The 17,791-nt window shown below is 40.2% G+C and overlaps 1 protein-coding gene across 12 annotated transcripts in view; it reads left to right on the top strand.

Annotated features, from left to right (window-relative positions):
* The first annotated feature begins 2,086 nt into the window (after positions 1-2,086).
* LOC135486736 (myelin transcription factor 1-like) overlaps positions 2,087-17,791 on the top strand; it is a 44,507-nt gene continuing 28,802 nt past the window's right edge. For 10 of the 12 annotated variants that reach the window (XM_064769822.1, XM_064769823.1, XM_064769817.1 and 7 more), the window contains exons 1-3: positions 4,324-4,392; positions 7,794-8,290; positions 13,731-13,791. In XM_064769822.1, coding sequence (XP_064625892.1) covers positions 7,796-8,290; positions 13,731-13,791 — 556 coding nt within the window. In that variant the 5' untranslated portion in view covers positions 4,324-4,392; positions 7,794-7,795. Of the gene's footprint in view, positions 2,181-4,323; positions 4,393-7,793; positions 8,291-13,730; positions 13,792-15,364; positions 15,644-17,791 lie in introns of those variants that run through there. The other 2 variants (XM_064769818.1, XM_064769829.1) reach the window with 2 other exon arrangements.

Raw genomic sequence — 17,791 nt, forward strand, 5'->3', positions numbered from 1 at the left:
CTGCTGTCTGGTTGTGACAACAGGCTTCATCGAACTCGCTCCAGATCATAATGGTTGTGACTAACAGCTCATGCTCCTTTGGTCCAGCTGACTGGTTGTCACAACTGGCTCCATCGAATACGCTCCAGATCATAACGGTTGTGACTGATAGCTCATGCTCCTTTGGTACAGCTGACTGGTTGTGACAACAGGCTTCCTCGAACTCACTCAATATCCTAATGGTTGTTACTGGTATCTCATGCTCCCCTTGGTCTGGCTGACTGGTTGTGACAACAGGCTTCATCGAACTCACTCCAGATCATAATGGTTGTGACTGATAGCTCATGCTCCCCTTGGTCTTGCTGACTGGTTGTGACAACAGGCTTCATCGAACTCACTCCAGATCATAACGGTTGTGACTGATAGCTCATGCTCCACTTGGTCTTGCTGACTGGTTGTGACAACAGGCTTCATCGAACTCACTCCAGATCATAATGGTTGTGACTGATAGCTCATGCTCCCCTTGGTCTTGCTGACTGGTTGTGACAACAGGCTTCATCGAACTCACTCCAGATCATAACGGTTGTGACTGATAGCTCATGCTCCACTTGGTCTTGCTGACTGGTTGTGACAACAGGCTTCATCGAACTCACGCAATATCATAACGGTTGTGACTGATATCTCATGCTCCCCTCGGCCTAGCTGCCTGGTTGTGACAACAAACTTCATCGACTTCACTCTATATCATAATGGTTGAGACTGCTATATCATGCTCCCCTTGGTCTAGCTTTCTGGTTGTGACAACAGGCTTCATCATACTCACTCTAGATCATAATGGCTGATATCTCGTGCTCCCATTGGTCTAGCTGTCCGCAGGCTACATCGAATTCACTCGAGATATCAATGCATATGACTGATGTGCGCCATGAGGTCTTGCAGTTGTGATATTTCCAGCCTTCGTTACCAGTAGTTGTGACAACAGTCTTCGTCAGTCTTTCTTCCAAAAAACTATGTCTTTCGCAAACACATGAGGACGCGGCTGTCAATAGTTGAGCGCATTATATATTGCTTTGTCGCGCGGACATTCCATCCAAGGACATTTCAAACTTCGACTCGGGCTATTCTATCTGTTCACTTTATCCCTCTTTGATCTATCTTAAAATAACTTTTTTTGCATGCCCTTCCTTATCTTCGATGTTCAGGTTAAGCTTGTGCGACTTTTCCGTTTTGTTCCTTATTATACCGTTTCTAAAACATGAGATCAGTGCGAATGTTATTTATTCCCTACTCCTCAACTCATTCTTTCCCCTTATCGGACCATGCCCGTTGGTAACCCGCTTTTTCCCCATGGCTGCATCTTCTTTCACTTCCACTTCCACTTTCGATTTCGATTTTTCTTTCTGAAGTTGTCTTTTTCCCTCAGCCTGGTTAAACCTGTCTCTCTCTATATAGTCTCTTTCCCTCTTCCCTTTTTCTCTAAATTATCTCGTTTGTCTCTAACTTCTCTCATTTATCTCTCTGGTGAAATTTATATCCCTTTTAGTCTCTTTCCTTTTTTGTCTTATCTCTTTCTCTCAAAATTCTCTCGTTTAACTAGTCTCTGGTAAAAGTTGTCTCTCTTGTCTCTCTCCCTTTTTCTCTTATCTCTTTCTCTCGGTTACTTCTCAAGTTGACAATATCTCTCTTTGGTCTTTTTCACTTTCTCTTATCTCTTTTTCTCTTGAGTTCCTCGTGTATCCCTCTTGTCTGACTTTCGCTCTTATAAACTTTTGCAAAACTTATCTATAAGAAGTATGTATCACGAATTATAATCAAAAATATATACCTGATTAACTAATAAGATGCATAAAAAAATTGTTTCTATACATCACTATTCTCAAGTCCATCAAATAGAGAGTAAAAACGCTGAACAATGCCAACTATACAGTGTTAACAAAACTGATTAATTGAACAGGCAAGAAAACAATGAAAAGTAACAAATCCAATCACCATCACCATCACCATGATGACAGATTCTGACACCTGCGTTAATTTAATCGGACTGAGCATGCGCCGTAACTTTTACAGCATATTATGGGATAGAAAAGTTATTTCTGCCTTTGTCCCGAAAAGTTGCATCTTATCAATAAGTGGTTGCAAGCTACTGTGTTGACGAAAAAGTGAAATTAATCGTTTATTTCGAATCAATAGAAGAATACCAGGTAAAGTTAACTTAAATTTCTGCCCTTAGTTCGCCATATTTTGCATTTGAACTGGCGTTCTCGGATGCGCTGCATCCCATGTATTTACATGTAAATGTATACATTGTATAAGCTTAGCAGGCCATATCGAGTAGGTAATATACACATTATTTGGACTTTTTCAAGCGGGTTAATTTGAAAGACGCGGGCCCGTTTTCTTTTCCCGTTCCCAAGGTTTACAATCTTGAGTAAGATTTCTACCGTTTAGAAATGATAGGTTCTTTTCCAGGGGTTTAAACCACTTATTTTTTGCAAAAAACAACTGACATTTCCCCAACCGAGTCACCGGACTGCCAACGCAGACTGCAAGCCTTGCGCAGACTGGCTGATTGCACAGCTGGCTGCATAGGCTATATCATGCAGGCTCGGATAGAGATAGGCCTTTATAGGTACATGTATGGTATATATATGTACATTATGTCATTGTTAGCTTTGAACATGTTTGAACAAAGTTTGCATTACACAGTATAACCTCTCTATTAAGGACACCCTCGGGACTGACAGGTGCTGTCCTTAATAGAGAGGTGTCCTGATTAGAGAGGTCATAATTGATTGGAAACACCATAGTTGAGACCAAAACTAATGTCCTTAATAGAGAGGGTATCCTAATAGAGAGGGTGTCCTTAGTAGAGAGAGTGTCCTTAATAGAGAGATGTCCGCTAAGGGAGGTTCTACTGTATACAATTTCTTTTTGAGAGCTTTCTGTAAAATTAGGTGTAGGCTGCAGCCTAATGATTGCGGTTTAGGCCTATATTGTAGCCCATCTTATCCTAAACCAAAGTGATGATTGCTTAATTTTGGCTTGAGATTTGGCTTATATAGCCGACAGCCTACTGGACACCAGCTCATGAAACCCGGAGTTGAGTCCTTACGAAAGGAAACCTTTCAGAGAGAGCCCTTTCCAACGGAAACCTTAAAAACTGAGATGAGTCCTTACAAAACGAAAGTTTTCAGATATGAGACCTTACAATTCAAGAAAACTTTTAAAATGGAGTGAGTTCTCGAAAAGAAGAAACCTAGTCAGTGCCACACAATTGCCTGTCAGCTGATAGTAAAACTTCCAAGACTGTTTTCTAACACCCTGTACAAATCTGAAAAACTGCCAGGGCTATTTCCAGCACACTGTATCAAAGTGGAATCAAAGTTTCCCCATATATTCTTATTGTGTCAGTGCTACAAGATGCTGTATCTGAGTGCCTGTCAACTGATTGTTAAACTACCAAGGCTATTTTCTAATACCCTGTATAAATCTGAAAAACTGCCAAGGCTATTTTGAAGACACTGTATCAAACTGAACAGAATCAAAGTTTTCCCATAGTTACTGTGTCAGTGCCACATAAGGCTGAATCTGAGTGCCTGTCAACTGATTGTAAAACTATCAAGGCTATTTTCTAACATCCTGTATAAATTCGAATCTGAGTGCCTGTCAACTGACTGAAAAACTTCCAGGGCTAATTTTAACACTCTGTATAAATCTGAACAGAATCAAAGTATGCTGAATCTGAGCATTGTAAACGTGGTAAAGTCAATGATACAACATCTCTGTTTATAATTTGTCTGATTCTCCAGTATAGCAGATATTCTATTAGTATCTGATGTAAAGAGTTTTAAAGAATAGAAGATGTTTTTAAAACAAGCTCCTTCATACTCAAACATCCCACTTGCAGTATCTCTCGGAACAATCACTCTGATCACGAATACATCTGCTTAATACACCTTAGTCATGCTATACCCATTGGTAGAGCAGCAGCCCTATAGATTGATGGATACCTCATTATGTATTCGCAATATTCTGCCGACTCTCTGATCCCTATACATGGGCATGTATGGAGGAAACTATTATGTGAGCGTGCATTGGGTATTGACGTATTAGCAGAGTGTTATGTATTGAATATCTCGTCTTGTAACAAGTCAACTTCGGTGATCGACGAATTTGGTGTGCTTTTATGACTTTAGTTAGAAGTGTTCATTCGTGGGATTATACTTTGAAATTACCTCTTCCAACAAGAGTGGCAGCCATGTTAAAAACTCGGCAATTATGTTGAGTTCTGGGCATGCTCCGTGGAGTTTTCTCTGTCAGCCTGACGTGACCCTACGGATGAGCAAAAGATATTTTTCGACACTTCTCGTGTGGGCAGTTTTGTTCTTAGCTGGCCTTGAATACCCTCAATCGGTAGGTGTCTGTTGTTCATTTAAAGCCCTATTGTTATCTGTTATTGTCTGTAAAGAAGATGATTCGAGAAGGAATGCTACTTTGACATGTTTTGAATTGTTATTAGTATCGGTACACAGTATGGAGGACATATTGTCAGAAACTATGGTACTGACGATGTCTTTTGAAGGAAAGTTCAGAATCTGAGTTTTAGTGTCATTCTTAAAACGTATCATTTCAGCTCACCTTTTTGCTTAATGTATTGTGGTGTTCTTGTAATGTTAAGGATAGCATAGGACAATAGCTTTCACTTTTGTGACTGATTTGTCAGGATCTGCTGTGGCTTTCTGTCACCCATGCTTACCGTGGGCTATTGAAAGTTGATGATGCTGCGTACAAGATTGGAAACTCGTTGGATGCTGATCGGGCGTTGAAGTTGAATAGAATATCATCAGAAGAGTTTTAAATTGATGATGTTTTTTGGATACATTTGGCCCAGAAGATGTGACATGTGCCAAAAACTAAGTAATTTGTTCTAGTCCTTTTATAATGGACCGGTCCAAAGTTAAAGATCCTTCTGGGTGTTGGACTTGGTAATTTGCCTACTGGGGGGTATCCAAATGAGTCACTCTTTAATAGTTCTGGGACTTTAAAGGCCACGTTTCTGTGACGAACCATGGAAAATAAATGTCATTTATGCACCATACACATTGGGAGCTGCTGTGCCTTTAATGCAGAGGCTTGGTGGAATAATGTATTGATTTTGATGTTGTCTCCAAGTTGTATTACAATGTGTACTCAGTCATTATACTGTTGCCCTGTGTATGCTGACTGATCTAACTAATCAGAGTACAAAACTTTTTCCACTGTGAAAAAGGTTCTCAATATCCAATATTTTGCCTTTGCTTGTTATGAAGAGGTCTATTTCTTTCCTCAAGGGAAGACTTGATTTCACATAGAGACTTGCAGATACTTCAAATCTCTTTTACATCTGTTCACAACCTTTCTTTGCCTCCCTTTCTCTGAGTTTCACAGTCACTTCTTTGCCTTGCTTCCTCTGAGTTTACAGTCACTTCTTTGCCTTTCTTCCTCTGAGTTTACAGTCACTTCTTTGCCTTGCTTCCTTTGAGTTTACAGTCACTTCTTTGCCTTTCTTCCTCTGAGTTTACAGTCGCTTCTTTGCCTCCCTTTCTCTGAGTTTCACAGTCACTTCTTTGCCGTTCTTCCTCTGAGTTTACAGTCACTTCTTTGCCTTGCTTCCTCTGAGTTTCACAGTCACTTCTTTACCTTTCTTTCTCTGAGTTTCACAGTGACTTCTTTGCCTTTCTTTCTCTGAGTTTACAGTCACTTCTTTGCCTTTCTTCCTCTGAGTTTACAGTCACTTCTTTGCCTTGCTTCCTCTGAGTTTCACAGTCACTTCTTTGCCTTGCTTCCTCTGAGTTCCACAGTCACTTCTTTGCCTTACTTCCTCTTAGTTTCACAGTCACTTCTTTGCCTTGCTTCCTCTGAGTTTCACAGTCACTTCTTTGCCTTGCTTCCTCTGAGTTTACAGTCACTTCTTTGCCTTTCTTCCTCTGAGTTTACAGTCACTTCTTTGCCTCCCTTTCTCCTAGTTTACAGTCACTTCTCTGCCTTTCTTCCTCTGAGTTTCACAGTCTTTTCTTTGCCTTTCTTCCTCCGAGTTTACAGTCACTTCTTTGCCTCCCTTTCTCCGAGTTTACAGTCACTTCTTCCTTTCTTTCTCTGAGTTTACAGTAACTTCTCTGCCTTTCTTTCTCCGAGTTTACAGTCACTTCTTTGCCTTTCTTTCTCCTAGTTTACAGTCACTTCTTTGCCTTGCTTCCTCTGAGTTTCACAGTCACTTCTTTGCCTTTCTTTCTCCGAGTTTACAGTCGCTTCTTTGCCTTGCTTCCTCTGAGTTTACACTCACTTCTTTGCCTTTCTTTCTCCGAGTTTACAGTCACTTCTTTGCCTTGCTTCCTCTGAGTTTCACAGTCACTTCTTTGCCTTTCTTTCTCCGAGTTTACAGTCACTTCTTTGCCTTGCTTCCTCTGAGTTTACACTCACTTCTTTGCCTTGCTTCCTCTGAGTTTCACAGTCACTTCTTTGCCTTGCTTCCTCTGAGTTTACAGTCACTTCTTTGCCTTGCTTCCTCTGAGTTTAGAGTCACTTCTTTGCCTTTCTTTCTCTGAGTTTACAGTCACTTCTTTGCCTTGCTTCCTCTGAGTTTCACAGTCACTTCTTTGCCTTTCTTTCTCTGAGTTTCACAGTGACTTCTTTGCCTTTCTTTCTCTGAGTTTACAGTCACTTCTTTGCCTTTCTTCCTCTGAGTTTACAGTCACTTCTTTGCCTTTCTTTCTCTGAGTTTACAGTCACTTCTTTGCCTTGCTTCCTCTGAGTTTACAGTCACTTCTTTGCCTTGCTTCCTCTGAGTTTTACAGTCACTTCTTTGCCTTTCTTTCTCCGAGTTTCACTGTAACTTCTTTGCCTTTCACTCTCTGTCTTGGTTCACTTATATTGTCCATAAAAAGATTTAATCTTGTAATGATAAGAACCTCAGCCTTTTTTTATTTCATACAGTTGACTTATATGGTACAACCTTGGAAGTTTACTTCGGCTAAAACAATTTTGTATTTTCTCAATAAATGCCACTGTTCCTGTCTTTATATGGGTCTACATGTAGCAGCATGGGCCTCTGATGAGGGTTGACATTACGGTTAAAACTTTTACTCCTTCCCGTTCCCCAACTGGATCATATCGATAGATATCCTGCGACCGTAGCAACTTGGAGCTGCCATGACATGCCTAGGTACCAGTGCATGTTACTATAGAAGAGTTAGCATTGCCATGGTTACCACATCTTTCTGGTGAACTTTCTCTTTTGTGTGGTTGTCGTTGGCTCTAGTGGGGTAGTCAGCCTGCTACCTCCTGCTGTGCAGGGCTCCCTATGCTTACAAGTTATGAAGGGACAAATCATTTTCACCTAAAGTAAAACCATTGGTTATTAAAAAAAAACAAGAAAAAGCCTGCTGCATCTGCAACTCTGCAGACTATACAAAATTTGCGTACATTTGGAATTTTTTTGGTGTGAAAATTAGAATATCTTGTCTCTCTTTCTGTAGTGTAGTGTAGTAGTTGATGCTACATGTATAGCAATAGTACAGTGAGTGAAAAATGCTTATGCTTTCCTTTCCTGTACAGCCGGTTTGAACTTCAAATTTTGTGATCAGATTGAAAGCTTTAAAATATGTTTCATGGTGCCAGACTAGAGTAAAGCGAGGTAAAACTTTTAAAGCACCTTCTTACAGCTTTCCCCTTCTGTACTATGTTATATATGCCTTACAGAGTAAAATGTGTCAAAACAATGATAGTTGCAATTGTCACTGTCAATACATCACTAACAATGTCTTCTATCTTTTCAGGCATGAGTGCCCAGGCTGGTATCAAGACCAGGCAGAAAGCCAGTCTTGAGCCGTCTGACGATCCGACGAAACGAACAAGAAAGAGTACCCAGGTTCAGACCAAGGCATCAAATAATACAATAAGATACATTGCTGAAGCTCTCAAGAGAGAGAAACTGTCTTCACCGAAAGGGCGTTCAACACTTAAGGTGAATCCAACCTCTCCTGCTACGAAGGGTAACAAGGCAGCTGGGAAGGTCCCAGAGAAATCTACAAAGACTGTTGCGACGAACAAAAGTGTTGCATCTCCGAAAAGTGCTCTTCCTAAGGGACTGAATGCTTCTAAGTCAAAGGCAACAAGTAAGGCTAACACAGGCTCTCCTAGCCAGCCTGACTCCCCCAAGATGCCCGGGAAGGGTAAAGCCAAAGCCGAGAAGAGTCCAAATGTGCATCATTTGTACCAGAGTCGTAGCACGGATGGCAAGTTTGGAAGCATGAAGAATGCCCTCAAAGAAAAGGTAAGAGATAAGTTAATTTCATTGAGTTAAGATACTCGTCTTTTTCTTTCTTTCTACGAAATCAAAAGCGATACAAAATTTAAAATTTCAGTGAAGGTTTCATAAATTTGAATAATGTTCACCTATAATTGATGTTTTGACGTGTGCATCCGTCAGCTCCTATTGACTCCGTAATCGAATGGTAGATGGCAGCACAATGCCAATGGCTGAAATGTTGTCAGTCGGGAGGAAACTCATTTTCAGGTCTTCCCGCCAGAGGTCATCACTATTCATTAAACCATCATACGTTGCCTAGCCCAGTTTATTGATCCCTCATGCAGTTGAGTTCACGGCACCTTGAGGAATATAGTTTCATTTCTTGGCACAAGGGTGCACCGCTGACTCCCTGGTACGTTGTAGCTCCTAGAAGGTTATTGATTGCTCTGTAACTTGACACTGCTGAATGATTTTGGTTGTGTGAAATTTTAATGACAGGGCGTCTTGGGATTTGGCTGCGATCGATCAAAGCAATATTCGACATGATGTCACAATGGACTTGAAAGGAAAATGCTAGGAGTTGAACTAATGTTTCTTTTAATCTTCTTAATTTTCATAGCTTTCTGTTAAATATGATAAGAATGAAAAGGGCGACAAAAGTTAATGTCTTATTTCAATTTTGGGGAATACCGGATCGGAAAAATCCGAGACCAGGCCAATGAAACACGTCTCGCCTAGTATCACGCAGGCCTTATACGTAGTTTCTTACTGTACCTTCTCCTTGGAAACTGGAATGCATAATGTAATATAATAATGTAATTCAACTAATACAGCTTATTCCCAATAGATTTTGGTTTAGTAAGTCGGATAAAACCGTCCATACGCCTGACTGACAGAAATTTCAATGAGTAGTTGCCATGGTTACCGGAGTAATGAATAACTGTAAATTAATCCACTTTGTAATTCTGACGGTTGATTGGAATTGTGGGTACGAACGTGTGTTAGTGACGTGACATTTCTTTGCCAGGGGCTAAAGGAGTTTTTTCCCCTCAAAATATGACGTATAATTTGAAATATAGTATGGTGTCTAGATGAATTTAAAATGGTAAATTGTTTTGAATAAAACTAAGAATATGTTAATGTCGTCACAAAAAAGGTGCAAAATTTAAGTGGTAAATGCATTAGAAGTAAATTTTCGCTAATTTAATGTTCGTGTTGGCTCCCAAATACACAAAGAAACTAGCTCAGAAATTGGTGATTTACACTGCAGTATTCGTGTCAGCTAGAATTGATAAAAGAGATTTTGTGTTTGTCAATTCTTGATAACAGATTCATGCACTATCCTGCATATCAAATGTATACAATGAGTCGTCATTTCTTTAAATGAAATGGATTGTGATTTTCTGGCCTCTGTCTGAACAAAAAATGCCAGCTGTCCTCAGCTGCAGCCAAATCAGATTCAAATGTGTCGAAACGGGGGTGACAGCGGTTTAAATTTTTCAGAAAAAATAATATGTTGATATTTTTTGAAGAAATTAAATTCGATTTGTGCTTTTATTTGTTTGGTCTTTAGGGTCGTAAAGTAATTTATTGATTCTCTGGTTGAATTTATAAGAAATCTTTCTGCTTGATAGCAACCTAGCACCCCCTGGATTGACTGGTAATGCCCGGACCGGTACTATTGATTTTCTTCGAGTGTAAAGAATGATGTGTGGTGAAAGTTTTACCATGAATGGAAAGAAAAAGTTTGTAGGAGTTAAGAGGCTGGACTTTTATTAAGTTATATGGACATGAATTGAAAATCATAAGTCGTTTTCAGTATCTTTCACGATAAGTGGACCATCTCAGGTAGGACATCTTGTTTTGTTGCGTTAGTTTATTTGAAATCTCCATCTTTGATACTGTTATTGTCGTGTTTTGAATAGGTTCTTTTTTAGAAGTCCAGGTGCATGTTGAAAGTAGATGTACAAGAAAAGTGACTTTCTTTATGTGAACGTGGTTTGTGTTCGACTAGGAGAAAGATGGACATCTTTCAAAAATAAAGTTAAAGTACGTTGAAAATTTTAAAAAAATATATAGTCAGCAGACTGGTCACATGACTTGTCTCATTTCATGCCAAGATGCGGTTATAAAGTGACTCAAAAAAGCATGTTCTTCGTTTGCATTTTGGACCATTTTCATTTACTCTCCTTCCATGATACAGCCATTGATGAAGTGTTATGCCAAGTTTATTCTTTGTTGTGGGTTGATATGTGACCAACTTATCTGCCGTTACATCTTGGCCATTCATTAACATAAAATATTCTGGTCCATTGATTAGAAATCTCGTCAGTTTGCATGCTAATAAGGTTCTAGGGCGTCAGACTCTTCGCTGAAATCTGCTATACTGGATATGATATCAGCTCTAGAGAGTCTGTTCTTAACGATAGTCTTTATTTGCTTATATGGTTTACTTCTTCAGTGCTGTGCAGTCAGCCTCAGTCAAAATATCAACTGATGTAATAGCTGCTTTCATGAACTATGTAATCACCTAAAGAGTGGTCTGAAAAATCACTTATATTAAAGGAGCTGCTTTTTTAATGTAAACTTTACAAAAAAACTGATGTGGCTAATTTTGTTCTGTCGAAGACCTCCTCCATATCTTCCGCAAAAATTTCTCCGAAAAATTGTCATGGCATCCTCTGTCAAGTGTCGGTATCACATACACACCAACAGGCAATAGTCTTTGCATGGCGTAAAAGATATCTATCGATATAAAACTAAAAAGTTTGGACACAAGAGGAAGGAGAAAACTTAGATGTGGGTAGTGGTCTTGTTTCCCCCCAGAAATCTATCCCAACAGTCTGTGGTTAGTTTCACTTTGCTGGGTTTCTGCTTGTATGATGATCATTGTACAATAGTTTTTATAAGTCTGGGCCAGATGTTGTCCATAATGTCTCGTCATTTATTGAAATGTGCTCAGCATAGCTAAGAATCGATAGATTTTCTACATGATTTACATGCGTTTTATTGTTACGTTTTGACAAAAAACAAGCACAACAATGCCCCTAATGCAACTGGTCTGAAAAAGTGCTGCTGTCATTCCATGACGGGTTGGAGGGGCAATAATGATTGAGATTGGCAAAAATGTACATCCGCATTGGCAATTTCCGCTCATGATATCATTATTGGAATATCGGGATCTAAGGTAGACATTCGATGAACTGAGACAATATCGACGAAGCCAATAGCTCTCTGTGACTTGCTAATTGCGATAATTATAGATCGCGGCCGTTCACACGTCTTGGTTTATTTCTAATCCCCTTAATCTGCCGGAGGGTGACTTTCGTTACACGCCAACCTTCTCGTCAGGATCATTGACTGATAAATCACCTCCCGTGGTGAAGTTTACTCTATGCCTGTTGCTTGGTCAATCTGTAATAGAAGTGAGTCTGGTGGTTGAAGCTGGGCCTAAAAATAGATCCTCCCAAGTTATGACTCATCCAGGTTGCCTTCTAATGCATAGTGGAATAATGCATTACCTGTTGCACTTGGAGAACCTCCACCTGCAGTCATATGGAGTGAATTGCTCTGTGCTGTCCCCTTTTTATAGTGGGGGCCCAGATTGTCATGAGCTGAACATAATGAGTTTGATACCTGATGCTGCCGAAGTGCTGTCAACTCGAGCAAATCACTTAATACTTTGAATCTCTAGTCCTGTGATTGCTTATGCAAACTTTTAAATTAATACAATCTTTGATTGCATGCCGTCAGGGCCTCCACAACTAAGACTTCTCCACCAAACACGTAATCAATAATGTTGATGACAAAACTTATTCTATTGTCAACCTTGGCTGCAGTTAATCCCAATAACTCACCTGTCCATGATCGTGTTCGTGATCGTGTTCAATCAGTCGTAAACCTGGAATGAGGTTCGTTGTTCTCGACTCATTCCTTGATCCATCATGCTCAGTCACTCGTGCACCTGGTACGAGATTGATCTGTCTAATAACTCATCGTCTCATCCGTCTGTGATGTGTGGGGCATCCCGTGGCGTTGCCTAGCAACATGTCTAAAGGTAAACTCGCGACAATCTTTTCCTCATACTTTCAAGCTTATTACCATAAAATCTCGTTATCTCCGCAATTTCATTTTCATTTCGGCCACGATGGGAAATTTAGCAAACTGCCGAATGATAGCCACATTTCAAACATTAAGAACTCTTTTTCTCTTTGAAAAATACATGTTTATATTTATTAACAATGAATACAAGAGGATTTCATCAAGATCAAACTTTTCTGCTCTCAGTCTTGTTAGACCTGGTTGTGTGCCACTATGGTTGGGCTTTAGTGCGGATGTTTGACCTCTTGGTGAATCATAGATCAGGAAAATAAGAACTGCAAAACAATATCTTTTTATAGAAAAATTGATAGAAGTTTCGTAGTCTGCCAAAATAAAATTCATGAAAATCTTCTTTTTTAAAAATTTTTTTTTTCAGATCTAAAAAACATTGGTGCAAAAAATTTTTTTTACAGTGTCTATTGCCAAAAACTCGCTCTGATGATACATGTACTTCTAATGCATCTCTTGAATTTTGCCTGAATCCACCTGGTTTTGTGTTTGCAATTTGAAATCTTTTCGATATTTAACTCCATTAAACCAATATACAGCTCCCACCCAGCACATCCTATGGTTGTTTTCGCCACATCAATATCTGTCTTGCGGTGAGTCTATAGTGTAAGAAATTAAAACACGCCGTACAAAATCATTCTGCAGGAAGTACTTTTATTCTTCCGGGGATAGGTCCACGAAACATGGGTTTTAATGCAGAACATTGAGAAGTTCTTTCCTCGATCACACGCTGGATACTTGTGAACCATTTGCTAATCCTACGAAACTTCCAGTTACCATGGCAACCTCACAAATTTCGAAAAATGTCCTTTTTATGTGAGAGGCAGTGGACAGCTCTCTTAATGCTTGAGACATCTCGCCAAGCTTTTTATGCCTTAATGCGTAATAGAATGACATAGGCATAGATCCGGATTTGCGCTATGAACATCAATTTTGTATAAAAATATATCTGGATTTGTTGGATTTCAAGCTTATTATATATCTTACTTTTAGCTGTAAAATTTTTGTGATGGTTAAGTTGTTGGATTCTGTCAAACGCAAACATAAAAAGTGCAAAAATGTAAGGTATATTAACCCCCCCCCTTCCCATACGCGAAGCCCAAAACCAGATGCTGGTGCTACAGTATTCTCATTCCCTGTCGGGTAAGCTCTATAGAAGAACCCAGCTGTGGATGTGATTCGGTTAGTGAGGTCATTAGTGGCCTCGTGATAGTGTGCTACATTCACTATCGTCATTTATGTATTGAATGTATTTCATTCCGAGGAAACGTCTGTCATGCTGAACAACACAATTATGTAGGCTCTTAAGTCTTGATGTATTGTAAAGAAACTTTCTTGATCTTATATTTTTCAGGTTTCCGATAAAGCAAGTCCGAAAACTGGCTCGAAACCCCAGACCAAGTCCTCCAAGAAAGGTATGATACAAGTTCTCTTCTCAGTGGTTGGTGTAATCTCTCAATAGGGTTGACCATAGTTACCGTCAGTTTGGCTGGAAGTTGAAATCCCAAAGCCTGTCCATCTAAAGCCTTCTACGTGGTGTCTTTGATGGATAAGTGTCCCCGTGGACATTGTAAGTGTCCGATAATACAGGTTTTATTTTCACACAATGTACCATAGCTAGCCTTAGCTCCATTGACTTCTTCAGGTTCATTAATTTAGATCAGCCTAACGTTGGTGCAGCTCTTACCCCCAGGGCACTGTTAAGTCATGTTGGAAACCTTATTGACAGTCCAGCATGGCTCTATTAATCACATACCGCCATATCTTTAAGCACCAGTACGCAAGTCATGGCAATGCAGGTGTACCTCTGTCACCAACCTCAGAAGTAAACCTCAGTGGCATCCTGATCTCTAAAGAGGATGGATTACCATCCTGATCTGTTGAGAGATGGGGAACCATTCAAATCTGTAAAAGGATAGGGAACCATCCAAATCTGTAAAAGGATGGAGAACCATGCAAATCTGTAAAAGGATGGAGAACCATCCAAATCTGTAAAAGGATGGAGAACCATCCAAATCTGTAAAAGGATGGAGAACCATCCAAAGCCGTAAAAGGATGGGGAACCATCCAAATCTGTAAAAGGATGGAGGCCCATCCAAATCCGTGTTCTATTGGCTGATGGACAGGAAACAAAAGGACTCGACTACAACTTGCCGCAAGAGATTTTTTCCACCAGAGTTCCATTTAGTGCAATAGGCCTACGCAAGCAGCGTTAGCGACTGTTTGTACTTGGTCTTATGCATATACTCATTATCTATTAAGACATGTCGACGTAGTTACCATGGTATCCACTTTCCGACTGAGCTGCCGATGAAATTACACGCCGGTGCAGTTGTAAGATATCCCAAGATGCCTTAGCTTTGCCGGTGTCTGAATACTGAAGAGCTCATCGGATGACGTGGTGTTATTTCACGTTTTATTTATTAGCTCTATCACCTCGCACCCATTATTTTTCACGAAACGTCAATTGTCAGTTTGAACATGTTGAAAGTTGACATAATTAGGAAGAAATGGATGTCTTCTGCGATACATTTTACATTTTTGTATGTTATTCTTCTGCTTTTCTGCTCAACAATTTCTTGAGGTTAATTTGAAAAAAATAAAACTAAAAGTGTTGATTTTTTTGAATGAAAATAGTGGGGAGACCATGCAATGCAGTTGCATTGTGGTGATAGCACTGGACTTATAATGACATCAATCCGTTTAAATCCATAAAGCTGTAAAAATATGATTTTAAATAGTATCAAACAACAAAATTGGCGCACATTCAAAAAAAGGTGAGAAAATGCTGGTGGGTCCTAGACGTTAAAGCCAGGGGACACACTGATGGCCCTGATCCCCTCCCCCACCATTCCATGACCGCCTCGTCTTCCAAGGTTAATGAGGTAAGATTATTTATTGGGAGTCCAGTATCTGCGTGTCTGGCGTGCCTAGCGACCACCCCTCTCACTGCAAGTGGTTGTACCCAGTAATGAGACGGTAGCCTGGAACGCATCCATGGCCGTTTCAGCCACCAAGAAGGGTCAAAGTTACTAACTTTGCCCTTGAAAACCTGCCGCCAAGATGTTCAAACGTCTCGTCAACCCTGCACTCAAATGCTTTAATATATCATATTGTCTCCCGTAGCCAGACATCCGTTTCATTATGAATATCTGACGCTGCTGCGCTCGAATGTGATACCATGTACTTTCTAGCTATTCAAAGCTCAGTTGGATATTCCGCTGAATTTGGGATTATAGTGCGGATATTGCGTTTACAAGACTCACGGTAGGTCAACGTTTCGTCCTAATAGTTGTATTGTGAACTTTTTATGAGGCGTGGGGACAAACGGCCATAACTTCATGGTGTTGTAGGTTTTCTGTAATTTCATTGATATGCAATTATGCTTACATTATGTAGGAGTGCAGAGGCTGGTTGCCATGGTGACGACTTTCTTTGAAACTCTCCTGTTGGTTTTGTGCATGATTTACGTGGTCTATGTAACTTAGTTTTGTCCCCAAATATAAATCTGGTTTACATTTTTGCCAATAAATCATCTAAGCCATTGTTTGTCGACAAATCATGTTAGCAAATGTCGTTATTATCTTGATTATAATGATCTCTTTATACAGGTTCGTGTGGACTCTTTCTTTGAGGAGTCAAAATTATAGGTTTGGTAATAGTTATGAGATGTGGTGACATGCATCATACCTATAGCCTAATGCCAGTGGTGTCCAAGCAGTGAGCAGTCCTGCTAGGTATACTTAAAGTCCCTGACAAATGCTTGCCTCGATTCAAACTACTTCTGCCCTCAGCAACTTTGCAACACTTTTAAGAGAATTTCAGGAAATAAGTTATTTATTTCGCTGGGTTAATACCAACATTTCCATATTTGGATGTCAATGTCCTCAACATGACTGGGAAGCCTGTTGTGCCAGGAGGCGTCTTAGCCGCCTAAAGGAGATTAAATTGGTGATCGTGTATTTTTCTCCTTGGTTGTCTCACCTATTGTGCAGACAAATCGGCAAAGGGATTACGATAAGAAATTTCGTATCTTCATTTCGATAGATCGTTGGTGAAAATAATATTGAGCAACATGCCGTACGGCAATGCGTTGAAAGGGTATCGGCATCTCAGTTGGAGGCGCCGAATTTTACAAGGCTATGCTGCAAAATGACGTCTGAGCTGTGACAAAATCGGCAGAAGTAGTTTTGCTGCTGCTTGAATTCCCCGTTGCTGGTGTGAAATCGTCCATTTCCAGATTGTGGGGAATTGTCACTGAGCTATTATCAGGTCAGCCTCTGTTGATTTGGATGTCATGGCTGTCAGAAACTTCACCCCCCATCTTGAAGACATCTTTCTATGGAAGACAAATGTAGGTCAGCCTCTCACACACAACTGACGAGTCCTTTTGTCTTGTTTGAAACCTGACTCTCACAGGTCTGTCATATCATTCTAAGGTCTATACATGACCACCCTCAACCCTCTCTAACAAAATGTCACAGCCCACATTCTAGTCAAGTCTTGACTGGATGCCTCGTGTCTTCCATCAAGTTCCATCTCAAAGGTACTCTGTTTCTGCTCATCCCCTGGATAAACTCCGAATATCGCATCTCGACATGGCGACGATTAATTTCTCGACTTTGGTTCACCGGAGAAGAATCGGTATCAGTATTGTGGTCATGCCCACTCTGCACAAAAAATACTTCGTGCTATTTATCAGCATATAGTGGGTTTGATTCAGCAGTTTCTCATTAGTGATGGCCCAATTCAATGCAATGAACAGAGCCAAGTCTTGCCCCTCCTTATACATCACAATGGGTTTAGCTGGATTTCCTTCATGATAATCTGACCTTACGGTTGATTCGACTGTCAATATTGCTGCATACCGCAGTTATGCAGTGTAGAAACTAAAATGTATCATTTGTACCCATGAGACTACATTTCAGATAGGTCCCAGGTTAAAATCGAGCATTTTGCATAATAAAATCCCATGAGCCATCAATTGCATTGGCGTCACAAGCTGTCATATACCTCCGGCGTTGGTATTGACACTGCGATCAAGTCACGCTGCAAACAAATAAGGTCTATTTCAACGGCAATCTCAGGTTGCTGTGGACAGTACAGAAGTTGCTGTGGACAATCAGGCAGAGCTACACTGCTCAAAGCATCAGCCATTTTAAATGGTTTTTAAGTGAGACGAATGAGGGATTTGAACATGTGATGTGGCAACTTTTGCTAGCTGGTGCCTTGTGATAAAGCATGAGCTTTTAGCGACATTTCCCTGTGGTGCTTTGAGTAAACTTGTCAGGAAATGCACTTGGTTGGTTATCTCTTTCTGCCAGTGGTTCTAAACTCCATGTCCGTGCAGAGTGTCATGTGTAGAATTCAGTACAATTATAGCAAATTTCAGAATAAAAGCTGTGACCAAAAGTC

The sequence above is a fragment of the Lineus longissimus genome, chromosome 4 (assembly GCF_910592395.1).
Source record: "Lineus longissimus chromosome 4, tnLinLong1.2, whole genome shotgun sequence".
Taxonomy (NCBI): Eukaryota; Metazoa; Nemertea; class Pilidiophora; order Heteronemertea; family Lineidae; genus Lineus; species Lineus longissimus.